We start from the raw sequence: 14,473 nt of genomic DNA, 5'->3' as shown, positions 1-14,473 counted from the left end.
TTGCAGCAAGCAACCTAAGGCAGGATTTTGCGCTGTCTTTCAGATTTAGTGGAAACCTGGCTACTGGACTTTTGCCTTCTTGGACTGGAATGTCATGTAACACTGAAAATATGAAACAGTTTGTAAGATCTGTTTGGCAGAAGTAATGCTGGCTGTACTTTTTTTATGTAAACTAAAGCCAGAGTGGCTGGGATTTGGCAGTATTTGCTTAAGAGGAGAGTGGAAATAATTTCTTCTTGTAAATTCCTGCTGGAGTGCTGTAAAAGTGGTTAGCCTTGTGATTTGGAAAGGAAAAATGAAGATAGCGGACACCTTACCTGTGCTCACTGAAACTTTTTCAGGCCTTTTCTAAGCTGAGTAGTTTGCATAAGGTAGTTGCTTATAATATTATGCTTTTGTTTTTCCTGCCTTCTGTGTTAGATGACGACAGTGAACCGATCCTTGGGCAATGGTTTGAAGAGACAATTTCTCCCAGCAAAGAGAAAGTGGCCCCACCGCCACCCCCTCCACCACCACCTTTGGAGAGCTCGCCTAGAGTGAAAAGCCCTAACAAACAGACTGCTGGAGAGAACGGGAACATCCTAGCCAGCCGCAAAGATCCAGAATTGGTATGGGAAGGTCTTCAAGCTTAATGAAATAACTGATGTGCTGTAGTGTGGTTTACTTGTCAGTGGCCAGCTACATTGACAGGCAACAGAATAAACATCAGGTATTTTAAGTACATTGCTAATGGAGAATCAGTGACTGTCTTGGCTTTGAAGAAAGACGTTTTCTCTACTCTTCTGTCAGGTGGAATATCACAGTATCTGTTAGTGCCAGGGAAGCAAAGACTGATGATAATATCGATTTGGGTTACAGAGGGAGAGGGAAAATGAGGGCAGAACTATGAGTGAAATGACTTGCTGATAGAATGCTTTTAACTCCAACTCCATTGGGTAAAGACAAAAATAAATGCTGCAGTCGAGAAGTTAGAGACTTGCAACCTTTTCAGAGAACTCTAAAATCGGTCCTGGTACAGAACACAGGGTACAGTGAGCGGGATTGCGATGAGTAAACCTGTACTCCGCTGCCAGGGCTGGAGTTAGGGGACTTGATTTATTTTGCTGGTGGTTTAGTTTTTGTTTAATGTTGTCTTACAGTCCCTCTGCTTTTGTTGCTTCTATGGCGTGTTTCTCTTTTCTTTTCAGTTTTTGAGCCTCGCTTCAAACATTTTGAACTTTATCACTTCTTCAATGCTGAACTCCCGGAATAACTTCATTCGCAACTACCTGAGTGTCTCTCTTTCGGAGCAACACATGGCTACGCTAGCTAGCATCATCAAAGAAGTGGATAAGGACGGGCTTAAGGGTGAGTGAGCAGAACTTCTCTGTTAGAGAACACAGACTGTAGGATTTATAGGTGTATGTTTTCTTAGTTTCATGTGGAAATTTTAAATGTAGGAGAGCAACGGTAGTAAATGGCTTGATCCCTGTCTTACAGGCACGTCAGATGAGGAGTTTGCTGCTGCGCTCTATCACTTCAACCATTCCTTGGTGACCTCAGATCTTCAGTCCCCTGCCTTGCAGGTAAGTCTGTGACTGAATGTATAAATAAAATGAAGAAGTGTTGGTGTCTGTTAATGGACCCTCCACACCTAGAGTAGTGTGTTGATGATTCCATTTGGCCCTAGAGTATATTCTTTTGCAAGCAGAGCTTGGAATATTTTGGATCCAATGAGTTGGATGACCTTTGCAGTCATCCAGTACAAAGCATCCTGCAGAGTGTAAACTTAATATCTAGAGTTCAAATTAATCCACTGAACTTTGAAGGTCATGAAAGCTGAAAAGGAAATGAGTTTGTCTATTTTGTTTTGGAGAGTTGCCTCTATCCATGCGTTTATCAAGAGGCATTCCTGCAGATTTGCTTTGCTGTCAGGACTGATGCCAAAAGGCCTTGGAATTCTCTCAGGAGAGAATCAAATTAATCCTTTTGCTTTCATGTGCTCACTTGGTAGCCTCTAGGTTTCTTTGCTAGGTCATGGGCTGACCCGACTTAACGCTATAAGTAGAGGTTATAAATCTGCTTACCAATCGGTGAATTCAATCCCTGTACTTTTTGTTGACTGTTTTCTACCGTATTTAAAATACTCTGTTGTTGTTTTTTAAAGCAGTTGGACTTTTCAGATATCTGCCTTTTTACTATATTTGAAAAGAAGCAAGCATTACTGTGATCAGTCAAAGGGGTCTTCTTCCAAATCCTTCGATACTGAACATAGCAGCATTATCTCTCCTGCTGTGATATTGCAGTAAATTAGTAGAGCTCATTAATGCCATGTTTTCTGCATTGGCATTGAAGTTGAAAGTTTGTTGTGTTCTAGGTGGCAAAGTGACAGCGTAAGTGTCCCTCAGTAGCTATGCCATATATTTGAGATAGGAGAGATATTGTTGTGTGAACCCTTATGGGCTCTGTGAGCCCTGCTGTTTATTGTCATCTATATGTTCAGATCATGCTTTTAATTAAAGCATCAAACAGGACTTGCCTCTTTTCAACAAGTCTCTGTTTTGTTCCAGAACACACTTCTTCAGCAGCTGGGAGTTGCCCCTTTTTCTGAAGGTCCGTGGCCTCTCTACATCCATCCTCAAAGTTTGTCAGTGCTCTCGCGACTTCTCCTGATTTGGCAGCATAAAGCCACTGCCCAGGGAGATCCTGACGTTCCAGAATGCCTTAAAGTTTGGGAAAGGTGAGATAATTTTACGTTAAGCTGAAAGTCAGTCATCTCTCACCTTTCTCATTTTCTATCAAGTGAAAATGCTCTGGGACCGGCGTAACAAGTGTGTGTGTGTTCTCTGAACGGTGATGGTATGTGATACTTGGAGGAGCAGAGGGTCAGTCTTCCGTGTTGCTGGAGTCCTTCACCTGGAGCATAGGAAATGAAACCTAGAATCAGGATTTAAGTGGGTGGAGGCTGAATTACTTACAGCAATGCTGGTTTTAAAAAGGGAAGGCGAATATCTTATTTCAGCAGGTTTCTGGTAGGTTCTGTTACGATGGTGCCAAGATTTTTCCTCTCTGCCATTGCCTGAATGTGAAAGTCTCTGATAGGGTTTAGCTGACTTAAAGCTACAGTGGACAGCCTTTCCTGTGGGAACAAGTTTGCATCTCTCTTTCTCCCTTTGAATGATGGTTCATATTTTCCATCAAATGCATTTGCCGCTAATTGAACTTCTGTAAGTTTTACTGTTTGCATAGTCTTATTCCAATACACAATGTAGTGAATAATTTATGAAATTGCCAGTATTAGAAGGATAAGCAGAAAAAATAGAATTATGAAAATGTTTCTCTAACCTCTAGTTAAAGAGATTTTAAAGAGGGATCTAAGCAAGGAGAAAAGTAAACTTCAGAAATTTCCTCTCCTATTGTCAGGTTTGTGGGCACACTGAAGCAAAATGCCTTGCAGGGAACTCTTCCCAGTGACACAGAAGATCTGAATGTTGAACATCTCCAGCTGCTGCTGCTTATTTTTCACAACTTCTCTGAGAGGGGCCGCAGATCTATCATGATGCTCTGTATCCAGACAATTGTGGAGCTGACAGTGAACATGGATACCCAGCAATGTTCTGTGCCACTTATTGTGGCACGTCTACTCTTGGTGTTTGACTATCTGCTCCATCAGTATTCCAAGGCCCCCGTGTACCTATTTGAACAGGTAAGATTTTGACATCATGGATATTTAATTGGTCACCCAGCAGAAATCTGTAACAGGCAATCATTTGGTGTGTTCTGGTCTCTTCATGGCCTTTGGGAGTAAATTGGTTTTGATGTTGTTACCAGCCTTTGGATTTATAATGCATTACTAACTACAGTTGCTGATTCCTAGCAGCAGGTTCAGTTATGAGTATAAATTCCTGGTGCAGCTACTATCCTAATAAATCCTGGTAAGGACAGGATGAATGCCCCGCCTTATCTTTCAAAATCTTGAGTCTTTGGGTATGTAGGCACCACTTCACAAATACCTTGTATACCATGTCCTTGCTTTAGCTTTTCACTGTTGAGGTTTTTGGCACTGTTCTCATTAATGGGCTGCTAGTGTTTTGTGCGTGGTTTTTTCAGTTGTTGGAAGTTTGACCATTGATTTAAGCTGCTCACTCCAGAATTAAAATCATAAGATAGGGTCCAGGGCTTCCCTCAGAAGCTGGGAATGATTGTGTTTTAGCAACAGGGTTGTTTGTCTTTTATGGTTCTTTTTCTGTTGGTGGTGGTATTTTTCCCCCCTACACCTTAATGGCAAGGATGCCATGAGTGGTTTTTTGTTTGGGTTTTTTTTAACCTAGGTGCAATATAATTTGCTGACTCCACCCATTGGCTGGGTGAGTGGATCCCAGGACAGTAGCAGACGAACGTCTGTCCCACTTTATCATGGGTTTAAAGAAGTGGAAGAAAACTGGACCAAACACTGTTCATCAGGTAAGAAAGAAAATGTAAGGAATTTTTTATTCCAAGATTTGCTTTTACAAATAAACGAGAGCCCTTCCTGTGCCCTGGTGTGGGTAACTTTTCCTACTTTTAATGGGCATAGTTAACAATAGATAAAAATGCATGTAATAATGCAATAAAAGTTTTATTAAACAAAATTATTGTCATCTAGGAGTATGCTACAAATAATTCAAAATAAGTATGTATTTATTGTGCCAGGATTGTAGGAGTATATGGTACGCAGCCAAGGTTTTCCTAAAGTGTCATGGAGCTAGCTTAGTAGAATCTGGTGGTAGTCTTAAAATGTGAAAGGTTGTGGGGATGGAGGAAGGAGGATAACACAATACTGCCTAATTAAACCTGTCACTTTGAACGTTATTTTCTGTCCTCATGTTCCAGACGCAGTTCCACAGCCCAGGTTCTACTGCATCCTATCTCTAGAAGCTTCTGAAGATGATCTGAACCGTCTAGATAGCACGGTATTGGGATTTCTGTTTTAAAGACCTTTCTGTAAGCCTTCAGAGGGCCATGTTGCTTTGACAAGTGCCAGGGGAAAATAGATAAGAAGGAAAGACTTGATGAAGCAGAGAGACCAGAAATTTTTCACTAAGTGGAGAAAAGAATAGTGGCTGGATAAGATAATATGGGATTCCTTTTTGCACCTAATTGCATGTCAGGGAAGTCAGTATGCAAAGTCGCTGAAGATGTGTTGGACTACTTGTAGTAACGCTTGTGATTCAAGTATGTATGCTATGATAGAGAGCCCTATCATATCCACACTTATTTTTCAGTGCTGCTGAAACATCTGAGACGAAGACACGTGGCATTAGAGTTGCTTTCTCATCGTTTTGCTCCATGTTCTTCCTGGGTTTTGTTTCCTCATTAAATTTGTTGTCATCAAGGTTATGGGCTTGCTTCACGCATGCTCCCTTATAACCAGTTCATTGGTACTTTGGGGAGAGAAATACCAGTCAGAATTAACTTCCTGAAGTTTTATTTTGCATAGTTTTGGTCTGTGGGTATTCTGAATGCTTAAGAGAAGAGCTTGACTGTATATAAACTCAGAGCTGTGCAGTTTGCGAAGCAACAATCCTGACTTGTCATCTCTTGCAGGTTTGTGAGGTCCTTTTCTCTAGGACTATGAAGTATGATGAGCTTTACACAGCCCTGACTTCATTACTTGCAGCTGGGTCACAGTTCGATACACTCAGGAGGAAAGAGAACAAAAATGTCACTGCACTGGTAAGACTGTGTAGCTGTAATGTTGTCTGTGTTGAGGAATAACAAGTTTTCAAACGTAGTGTTTTCAAGCAAAGTATTTAACCAAAGTATTTTGGAGAGTAGTTGGAGTAATGGGGAACTTAATGGTAGTGTTTATGGTGGCGGCACATCTCATAGGAGTTTTTAATTCAAAACATATTTTAGACTTGCTGTATGTGGCTGGTAGTTCCAGGAGGTCTGACTAGAATACAATGAAGCAGAAAAAATTTGTATAATCTTTCTCTTTTCTCACTCCTCTTTGTTGCATAATTTGTTGTATAATATGACAGAAACTCAGTCCAGTATGTGTTCATGTGATCTGGCACATCTACAGGAGTCTAGAGGGTCTGATGAGAGAATTTCGGTAGCTGTAATGATTGAAACTGCAATCTTTCTTTATTAATTTGTCCAACTGTACTTCTGTTTAGGAAGCCTGTGCACTTCAGTACTACTTCTTGATACTGTGGCGGATACTAGGGATTTTGCCTCCATCCAAAAACTACATGAATCAATTGGCTACGAACACACCAGAGATGAGTGAATGTGATATTTTACACACATTGCGCTGGTCTTCCCGTCTGCGAATCACTTCTTATGTCACGTGGATCAAGGTACGGCCTCATCTTTATAGGGGTGTTTTGTAATGTTGTTGATAGTAAGAATGCCAGTCTCTTGTTCTTCCGTGCTGACTGCATGTGGGATTTGTTACGTGGGCACGGTGGTGCGAAATGGGAACTTGGGTCCGTGTTTTCTAAAGTGTTCTAGCCTGGTAATTGGCAGAGTGGTTAATTATAGAGTGCTTTTAAAGCGTGACAGGTCTTTTTTTGGCCATCTGTAGGATCACCTTACCAAGCAGGGCATGAAGGCTGACCATGCTGCTTCTCTCATTGAATTGGCCTCCAGCAAGTGCAACTCGGTGAAGTATGATGTGGAAATAGCAGAGGAATACTTTGCTCGACAGGTAAGGTGGTGTGAATGCAATTGTGCATAGGGAGCTTCTATTTTTGTGGAATGATTTGCACTTACTGTTACATCCCTTTATATTTTAAGATATCCTCTTTCTGTGGTGTTGATTGCACAACTATTCTCCAACTGCACGAAGTTCCCAGTTTACAGTCCATTTACACTCTTGATGCTGCAATTTCCAAGATCCAGGTTTCTCTAGATGAGCACTTTTCCAAGCTAGCTGCAGAAACTGATCCACACAAGTCTTCAGAGATAACCAAGAACCTCCTGCCTGCTACGCTACAGCTTATTGACACTTATGCTACATTTACCAGGTACAGTCCTTAGGGTCGCTAGTAGGAATACAGTTTTCTTCTGTGCATAGGGCTTTCTTTGCACTTTGTTTGTTGTTTTCTCAGAGGTAGGTGCTCTTTTTTTTATAGTCTAGTATAATTACTCTAATTTATGTCCTCTAGAGCGTTGATTGTTTTAAAAGAAGAATAAAAAGTGGCTTCTCAAGCCATGTATGTGAAGCTGTTGTTTCTAAGTAGTCTCCTTGTCTGATCTTTCAAGACTTTCTTGCAAGCTTACAAAACCAGCTTTTCCTCCAAAGATGAAATGTCCTCTTACCACTGTCTAGGATAGTGCTACTTAAGGTTATTTCACTGAGATAATAGTGAGACTGTCAGACCATCAAGAAAGAGAGGGGGTTTAATTCTTACATTAAGAGTCTGAAGTCTTCTAAACTCTCGTTAGAACCTATGTAGAAGAAAGCAGAAGTAAATCAGCTTTTTCTTTTGAGTGGGCACTTTTCCTGGTAAGTAGCTTAGAGGAGATAAAAGCTGAGAACTCCCTTAGTGGTATAATACAAAGTACGGGGCAGAACTTCAGAAGTTTGCTTTCTTATCTGCCACTATATTGACACACTTGGTTCTGAAATGCAGAGCTGTTTCCTGAAATAAATCCTTTCCATCCTGAATGTAGATCTTACTTGCTACGGAGCCTGTCTGAAGAGGGCTCTGCTGAGAACAAACCTTCTGAAGAGAAGCTACGAGGTTATGCTGCTGTCCTGGCTATTGGATCCAGCCGTTGCAAGTCTAATACTCTAGGTGAGGGTACTGGATAGTTCAGATTTCCTTCTCTCTGTAGGTGAAGCTTTCTACAATGCTGCCAACATTCAATTTCAAAGCTGTATGCTGGCTAATGTGTTCTCAACCACTTTGTTCAAATGAGTGCATTATCCTGTCAGCAGCAGACTGGGAAGTCTTTTCCTTTTAGTATCCTAACAACTGGAAAAGTTGGGCAAACCTTGAAAGAGTAACTATCTTGTGGGCTTATCTGGCTTGTTGAAGTGCTTTTATAACCATGTTGGTACTCCGGTGGCATGGCATAGTAAGGGGAATTATGAAATGTTGATGTGTTGAAGACTGCTGCAAATTAGTATTTGTGCCATGTTTTCTGTTGTTTTAATAAAGTGAAAGAAGCTGGGAAGGTCTTGCAAACTTCAGGGATAATTTTGACTTGTAGAAAAGCGTGAAACTAGCCCTCAGTAGAATTACAGCTCAACTTAGCTACAGTTCTGTCTTAATCAAATGATCTAGTTTTAAACAGTGTTGTAGAAGCATGCTGGTTTTCAATAGGACCCGTGAAATTACTCAATGACTTACAATTCTGTATTAATTGCAGGTCCAACACTTGTTCAGAACTTGCCATCAGCTGTGCAGACTTTATGTGAATCATGGAACAACATTCATACAAATGAGTTTCCAAACATTGGCTCATGGGTGAGTCCAGCCTCGTGGATTGATCTGGTCTGATCTTAACTCCATAAATTGCTGGGAATGGTAGGCAGTTTGTCTTGCTCTTAAAGATAAATGGTTCTGATTTTTGTGCGTGTGTGTCTCAATCTTTAGCGCAATGCCTTTGCGAATGACACCATCCCCGCAGAAAGCTACATCAGTGCAGTTCAGGCCGCCCACCTCGGTACTCTCTGCAGCCAAAGTCTACCTCTTGCAGCTTCCCTAAAACACACCCTTCTCTCCCTGGTCAGACTCACTGGGGATCTCATTGTGTAAGTGATGTTTTTTTTATTACATTCTTGCTGTATAGATCTGTCTGCTCTTCCGAATGTCTGTCTTCATCAGACTGTTCAGCTGCAACACTTAGTGAACTGGTGCTGTATTTTGAACTAAGCCTGTAATGGAGTTACTTTCAGTGTACAATTCTAAATTCTAAATGAATGAAAAATAGCCTTTCTGCCTTGATCTGGTATCTCTAAAAGTCAGACTCCCTGAGAGAAACCTTTAGTCCTTTTTGTTAAATAGGGACTTAAAGAAACTGAGATACGAACTGAGGCAATATGGATCTAGTTAATTAATTTCTGTTTTGTTATCATTCCCTTGTGTGATGTTTTCAAAGCTTAAAGAAAAAGGGAAATGGAAGAATTATTTTTTTTCCCAGGACTTACTTTAAGATATTCTGAAACAAGAAAATAATTGTTGACACTGCAGACAAGTCCAAAAGCCGTACTATGCGATAGTGTGACTGTCTAGGAAAATGTTGTAGCTGTATGTATGCAAAAGTAACATGTAGAGTTTTCCAATGAGAACAATTTTTCTGAGAGGAAAAATGGCTGGGTCAGTGTATTTATCCTGGCTTTCTAAAAAGGGTTTTTATCACAGACTTCCATCCAGACTTGTATCTTACTTGTGTAATTTCTGATTTATCCAATAAGGGTGTTCATTGATACATCATACAGAGAATTAACTTGTTTTCTTTTCTTTCCAAGCTGGTCAGATGATTTGAACCCGCCACAGGTGATTCATTCCCTATTGCCTCTCCTTTTGGAGACCAGCACAGAGAGTGTGGCAGAGATAAGCAGCAACTCCCTAGAAAGGATCTTGGGCCCTGCAGAATCAGATGAATTCCTGGCACGTGTTTATGAGAAATTGATCACAGGATGCTATAACATACTGGCCCATCACTCTGATCCAAACAGGTAACAGGCTGTGTGGCTTGTAGTTCTCTTCCAAGAAAGCTGTACGCAAAGAATTAATACCGTATGTTTAAACATCAGTGTCGGTTCTTGAACAGCACAACAGAAAGGCGAAAAATCAGCTTATTTTTATCTGTTGAAGACTTCTATACTTGTAGACTAAAAATACAAGACATTTTATTCACGTTACCAGAATTTTCAGCACTGCCGTTCAGGCAGTGTGGATTTTAATCATCTCTTGTAACTCTGGATGGAACATGTATATATTTGGATAGTTTTTTATTTAAGCAAATAGAAAATTATGTAAATACAAGCACAAAATCAAAGCTGAAGATGCCGACCTAACTTGCTTTATATTCCTTTGTCTCTGTTCTTGCTGTTTATAAGGATGGCTAATCCTTGCTTTATCATAGCAAACTAGCCAGATTTGTGCTTCCCACCCCTTACTCTCTGTGTGTATAGAGGGAATAAGCTTGATGCGCAGATGTTGATTCTACCCATCTGAAACATAAAACCATTAGGCACGATGATGTTCCATCTTTTTAACACTGATCCTCTCTGGATGGAAGGTATTCAGAGGGAAATCTACTGCGCCTTCTGGTAGAGAATGTAAACGTAATTGGATTTCACTTGCAGGGTGCGTTGCGGAGTGGGGATGAGCACGGGAGAGAATAGGGAGGAGTAACACTAAAAGAGACTTAAAGTGTAAAAAGAGCAGCCATTTAGAGGAATTTGTAATGTGAGCAGTCTTGAAAGGTCTAGATTTTTCTAGTTTTCTGACTCTCTAACTTGCCTGCAGCATCACATGCCACTTTTTTTTGCTGAACATTTGGTGGATTTGTTGGTGTTTATGTATGTTTATTCATCAATTATTTTTCTCCTGTCTCTTGGAAGGAGAGCTGCTTTCAGCTAGTGGAAAGTTTATTAGAATTGTATTAGCAAAATTGATCGCTGCTTGGCTCTCAGAGTTGTTGAAATTGTTGAAATTGCTCTTAGATATTCTTATTTAACATGCATCTTTTGATCCCCAGTGGCCTGGATGAGTCCATCTTGGAGGAATGTTTGCAGCATCTGGAGAAACAGCTGGAGAGCAGCCAGGCCCGAAAAGCCATGGAGGAATTCTTTTCAGAAAGGTGAAGTCATCCTGAAAGTTGTAGCCCAAGGACTTTGTTTCTCTTCCTTTTTCTCTTAGTTTGTCACTGTCAACACCTAAGTGATGTTAATGCCATTGCGCAGGAAAAGACAGAACCCTGTAAGGATAGGATACTCTTCAAGCAGCGCAGCAGAGTGTGAAAAGATTTTCTGTGTGGGAGAGGATCTAGGTCTTCGTCACTCCAAATTAAATATTCAGCGAGTTCTCATAGTGATCATCAGTGGGGAATCTCGCGAGATGGTTGTTTTGTCAAAGGCGTTATAAGGAGGTTTTTGAGAGATGCTGGTCTATAAGGCAGTTGCAAAATCCCAAGTTCTCTCAGTGCTTCCTCGGGGCAATAGGTTGATAATTTTAAGGGTGGAGGTGGGGTGTTGGCCTGACTTAGAATTATGAAGACAAATTGTGATGGAAACAGCATAGCACAACAACAGCGTTCTGAAGAGATATGAGGGTGAACCAGAGGGAAGTTTTTCTCTATTAGAAAGCCGACCATTGTCTGGTTTTGCTCTCTACTTGTTCAGCAGTTCAAAATGGAAGCAGTCTGGTGGCTGGCCGTTGTACTTTGTTAATGTGGAAGGGAAAAATAGGCAAGAAAATCTTGAATTTTGGTTTGGAAACCAATACAGGCCCTTTTGTGACTTGATATGTGGAAAATACTGATATGCTACTCGGGAGCTCATGAGATTTACAGGTTTTAGTCTGAGCTAAGAGTTTGCTTTTTGTCTGAAAGCGCTTTCTGTGGCTTGGCTGCTGTGCTGAGCAATGTTATACAAACTATTACCAATCTTAAATGTGAGAGCAGATATAACTGAGTGCAAATGAAAAAAAGGAATGGGTTGTCTTTTACAAAGCTGACTTGATTTCCCCCCTCCATATAGTGGAGAACTGGTCCAGATCATGATGGCGACAGCCAATGAAAACCTCTCAGCGAAGTTCTGTAACAGGGTGCTGAAATTCTTCACCAAGCTCTTCCAGCTAAGTAAGTGATTGTTGAATCTCTTCCGTCCTGCCTTTGTCCACCTTATATTGTTCTTGTATTAGACTGCGATATGAAGATGCTTGAAAGAAAAGCTCTAAAAGGAAGTGGAGTGACAGCCTCACACTTTCAATGGAAAGCCATCTTCAAACACGTTCATTGTAGCCTCTGTCACTCACTAGTCATTTTCTCCACCAGCTGAGAAGAGTCCCAACCCCAGCCTGTTGCGACTTTGTGGCTCTCTGGCTCAGCTGGCTTGTGTGGAGCCTGTACGTCTCCAGGCCTGGTTAACCAGGATGACCATGTCCCCACCCAAAGATTCAGATCAACTGGACGTTGTTCAAGAGAACAGGCAACTGCTGCAACTCTTGACAACTTACATTGTTCGGGAAAACAGGTAAAGTACAGCCTTTGTCATTTCTGTTGTGTGCTCTTCATTTCCTTTGTTCTCTAGATGTGCAAATTACTTGTGAGTTGCTGATGGCTTCTTGTCAGCTTTCTGTTTGCCAGGCGTGGCTGTTTGCCCTCAAAGCATTGCTGTGTCAGTGCTCCTGGCAGCGTGGGGCTTAGCTGTATTTCAGCGGGTGATATACCGTGTCTGAAACTTGCTTCTTTTTGATTAGCCAAGTCGGAGAAGGCGTGTGCACTGTTCTGCTGAGTACTCTAATACCAATGGCAACAGAAATGTTGGCCAATGGTGATGGCACAGGCTTTCCTGAACTGATGGTCGTGATGGCAACTTTGGCTAGTGCAGGACAAGGTGCGGGACACCTCCAGCTTCATGGTGCTGCTGTTGATTGGCTGGGCAGATGGTAAGAGCGAACTGCATACTGCTGTTTGTTCATTTGCATCACTTAGACTGATACTAATTTTTTTTTTTCTGGTAATTTGGGGACAGAAGTTCATGTTTACTGACACATGCTTATTTTTTAGTTTATTGTTTGTTGTTTGGAATATGAAGTGTCTGAGAGAGGCTGATCTGTGTCCCCCATTAAGAACAACCATGTGGTTTCTTTGTATTTTCCACTCTTGATGGTTTAATTACTGCATTTATAAATTTCCTGTTGCTAATCTAAAGCGAACTGAAGGCTTGAAGCTATTAGTGAGAACTGAGTTTATACTTCCCAAAGACTGTCAGTTGTAATGATCTTCTCCACTGTTTTGCGTTGCAGCAAGAAATACCTGTCTCAAAAGAATGTGGTAGAAAAAATGAATGCAAATGTCATGCAAGGGAAGGTAAGACATGTGACTGTTGCTTAACTTACAGCTCATGCTTGAGATTTATTCCTGCATCAACTGTCCTGTTTTGGTTGTGTAGCGGGAGTTTTAAAGCCATTTGGTCAGGGGGACTGTTATATTTTCTTGCTTTATAGCAGCTATTATGGGATCTAAGTCGCCTCTCATTTTCATTCTTCTCTGCTTTATAGCACGTGACTATCCTGGAGTGTACATGCCATATTGTCTCCTACCTGGCTGATGTCACTAATGCACTGAGCCAGACCAGTGGCCAAGGACCAAGTCATCTTTCTGTTGATGGAGAGGAACGGGCGATTGAGGTGGATTCAGACTGGGTGGAAGAGTTGGCAGTGGAGGAGGAGGACTCTCAAGCTGAAGATTCGGTAGGCAATAGTCACAGTTAATGCTGCAAGTCAGATGAAGATTTATTTTGCAGCTTCCAAATCAGAATTACTCAGGTTATAAATTAAGATGTTGTTGTTGTTTATTCCTTATGTGAGACTGAGTGAAGAACCCTAGTTGTCAGATCTGGAAGAGAATATCTGCCATTTGTGCGGAGATCTTTTGCCTTTGAAGGCAACTTTTGCCTTCCTGAAGTCAACAAAAGTTAAAAGTGGTGTTTTTTTTTTTTTTTAGAAAATAAAAAGGAAGAAGTGGAGTAAGATGGGTTTGTTCCTACTGGTTTGTTTGTCAATTACGAGCTTTTATATCAACAAGCAACTTAGATTAGGCTTTTAAGTGCTGTTGGGTGGGGAAAAAAAGCTGTTATTAATGCATTCTTTAAAACTTGTTGTCCCAATATATTATTTTTGTTACTGTTTTCTTGATTCACTCTTTCGAGTTACTATAAAATGTCACCATCTCCTCTTTCCATGTGGTTTGATACCAGCTGCCTTCTTTCAGCTAGGTGGTGCTAAAACTTGCTGTTCTTAAAATGCGCATTTAGTGTCTGAGGAACGTATTCTGTACCGTGTGCCTTTATTGTAGCTGCAGCTACAACACCTTTCTAAAACAACTTTCTTCTTGACAGGATGAAGATTCTCTTTGTAATAAACTCTGTACCTTCACCATCACACAGAAAGAATTCATGAATCAACATTGGTAAGAATCTCAAACTTGTGTTCAGAATTTCAGACTGATGTTTCTGGCCATTGAGAAGGAAACAGTCTGTGGACTGCAGTCTGTGGAGCCTTCCTGAGGCACTGTATTTTATAACTCATATGGCTTATTTTGTGCAGGTATCACTGTCACACTTGCAAGATGGTTGATGGGGTTGGTGTTTGCACAGTTTGTGCTAAAGTTTGTCACAAGGATCATGAAATTTCTTATGCCAAATACGGATCGTTCTTCTGTGACTGTGGAGCCAAGGAAGATGGCAGCTGCCTGGTAAAGTGTCTTCATGTCAACATACAAGCTGTGATTTCTTGAGGTTTTAAAGTCTTCTGCAGAGGTTTCT

General features: G+C 41.0%; 1 protein-coding gene across 5 annotated transcripts in view; it reads left to right on the top strand.

Moving 5' to 3' along the window:
* UBR4 (ubiquitin protein ligase E3 component n-recognin 4) overlaps nt 1-14,473 on the top strand; it is an 80,352-nt gene that overhangs the window by 10,337 nt on the left and 55,542 nt on the right. For all 5 annotated transcript variants that reach the window (XM_076356083.1, XM_076356082.1, XM_076356081.1 and 2 more), the window contains exons 15-37: nt 421-608; nt 1,188-1,347; nt 1,480-1,565; nt 2,550-2,719; nt 3,403-3,685; nt 4,311-4,443; nt 4,852-4,931; nt 5,566-5,694; nt 6,141-6,323; nt 6,551-6,673; nt 6,763-6,992; nt 7,642-7,766; nt 8,344-8,441; nt 8,571-8,728; nt 9,446-9,655; nt 10,684-10,785; nt 11,684-11,784; nt 11,980-12,178; nt 12,405-12,593; nt 12,954-13,017; nt 13,209-13,400; nt 14,048-14,118; nt 14,256-14,403. In XM_076356083.1, coding sequence (XP_076212198.1) covers nt 421-608; nt 1,188-1,347; nt 1,480-1,565; nt 2,550-2,719; nt 3,403-3,685; nt 4,311-4,443; nt 4,852-4,931; nt 5,566-5,694; nt 6,141-6,323; nt 6,551-6,673; nt 6,763-6,992; nt 7,642-7,766; nt 8,344-8,441; nt 8,571-8,728; nt 9,446-9,655; nt 10,684-10,785; nt 11,684-11,784; nt 11,980-12,178; nt 12,405-12,593; nt 12,954-13,017; nt 13,209-13,400; nt 14,048-14,118; nt 14,256-14,403 — 3,422 coding nt within the window. The remainder of the gene's footprint in view (nt 1-420; nt 609-1,187; nt 1,348-1,479; nt 1,566-2,549; nt 2,720-3,402; nt 3,686-4,310; nt 4,444-4,851; nt 4,932-5,565; nt 5,695-6,140; nt 6,324-6,550; nt 6,674-6,762; nt 6,993-7,641; nt 7,767-8,343; nt 8,442-8,570; nt 8,729-9,445; nt 9,656-10,683; nt 10,786-11,683; nt 11,785-11,979; nt 12,179-12,404; nt 12,594-12,953; nt 13,018-13,208; nt 13,401-14,047; nt 14,119-14,255; nt 14,404-14,473) is intronic.

This window comes from Aptenodytes patagonicus, chromosome 19 (assembly GCF_965638725.1).
Source record: "Aptenodytes patagonicus chromosome 19, bAptPat1.pri.cur, whole genome shotgun sequence".
NCBI classification, from domain to species: Eukaryota; Metazoa; Chordata; class Aves; order Sphenisciformes; family Spheniscidae; genus Aptenodytes; species Aptenodytes patagonicus.
This window is presented reverse-complemented; position numbering and strand designations above follow the sequence as displayed.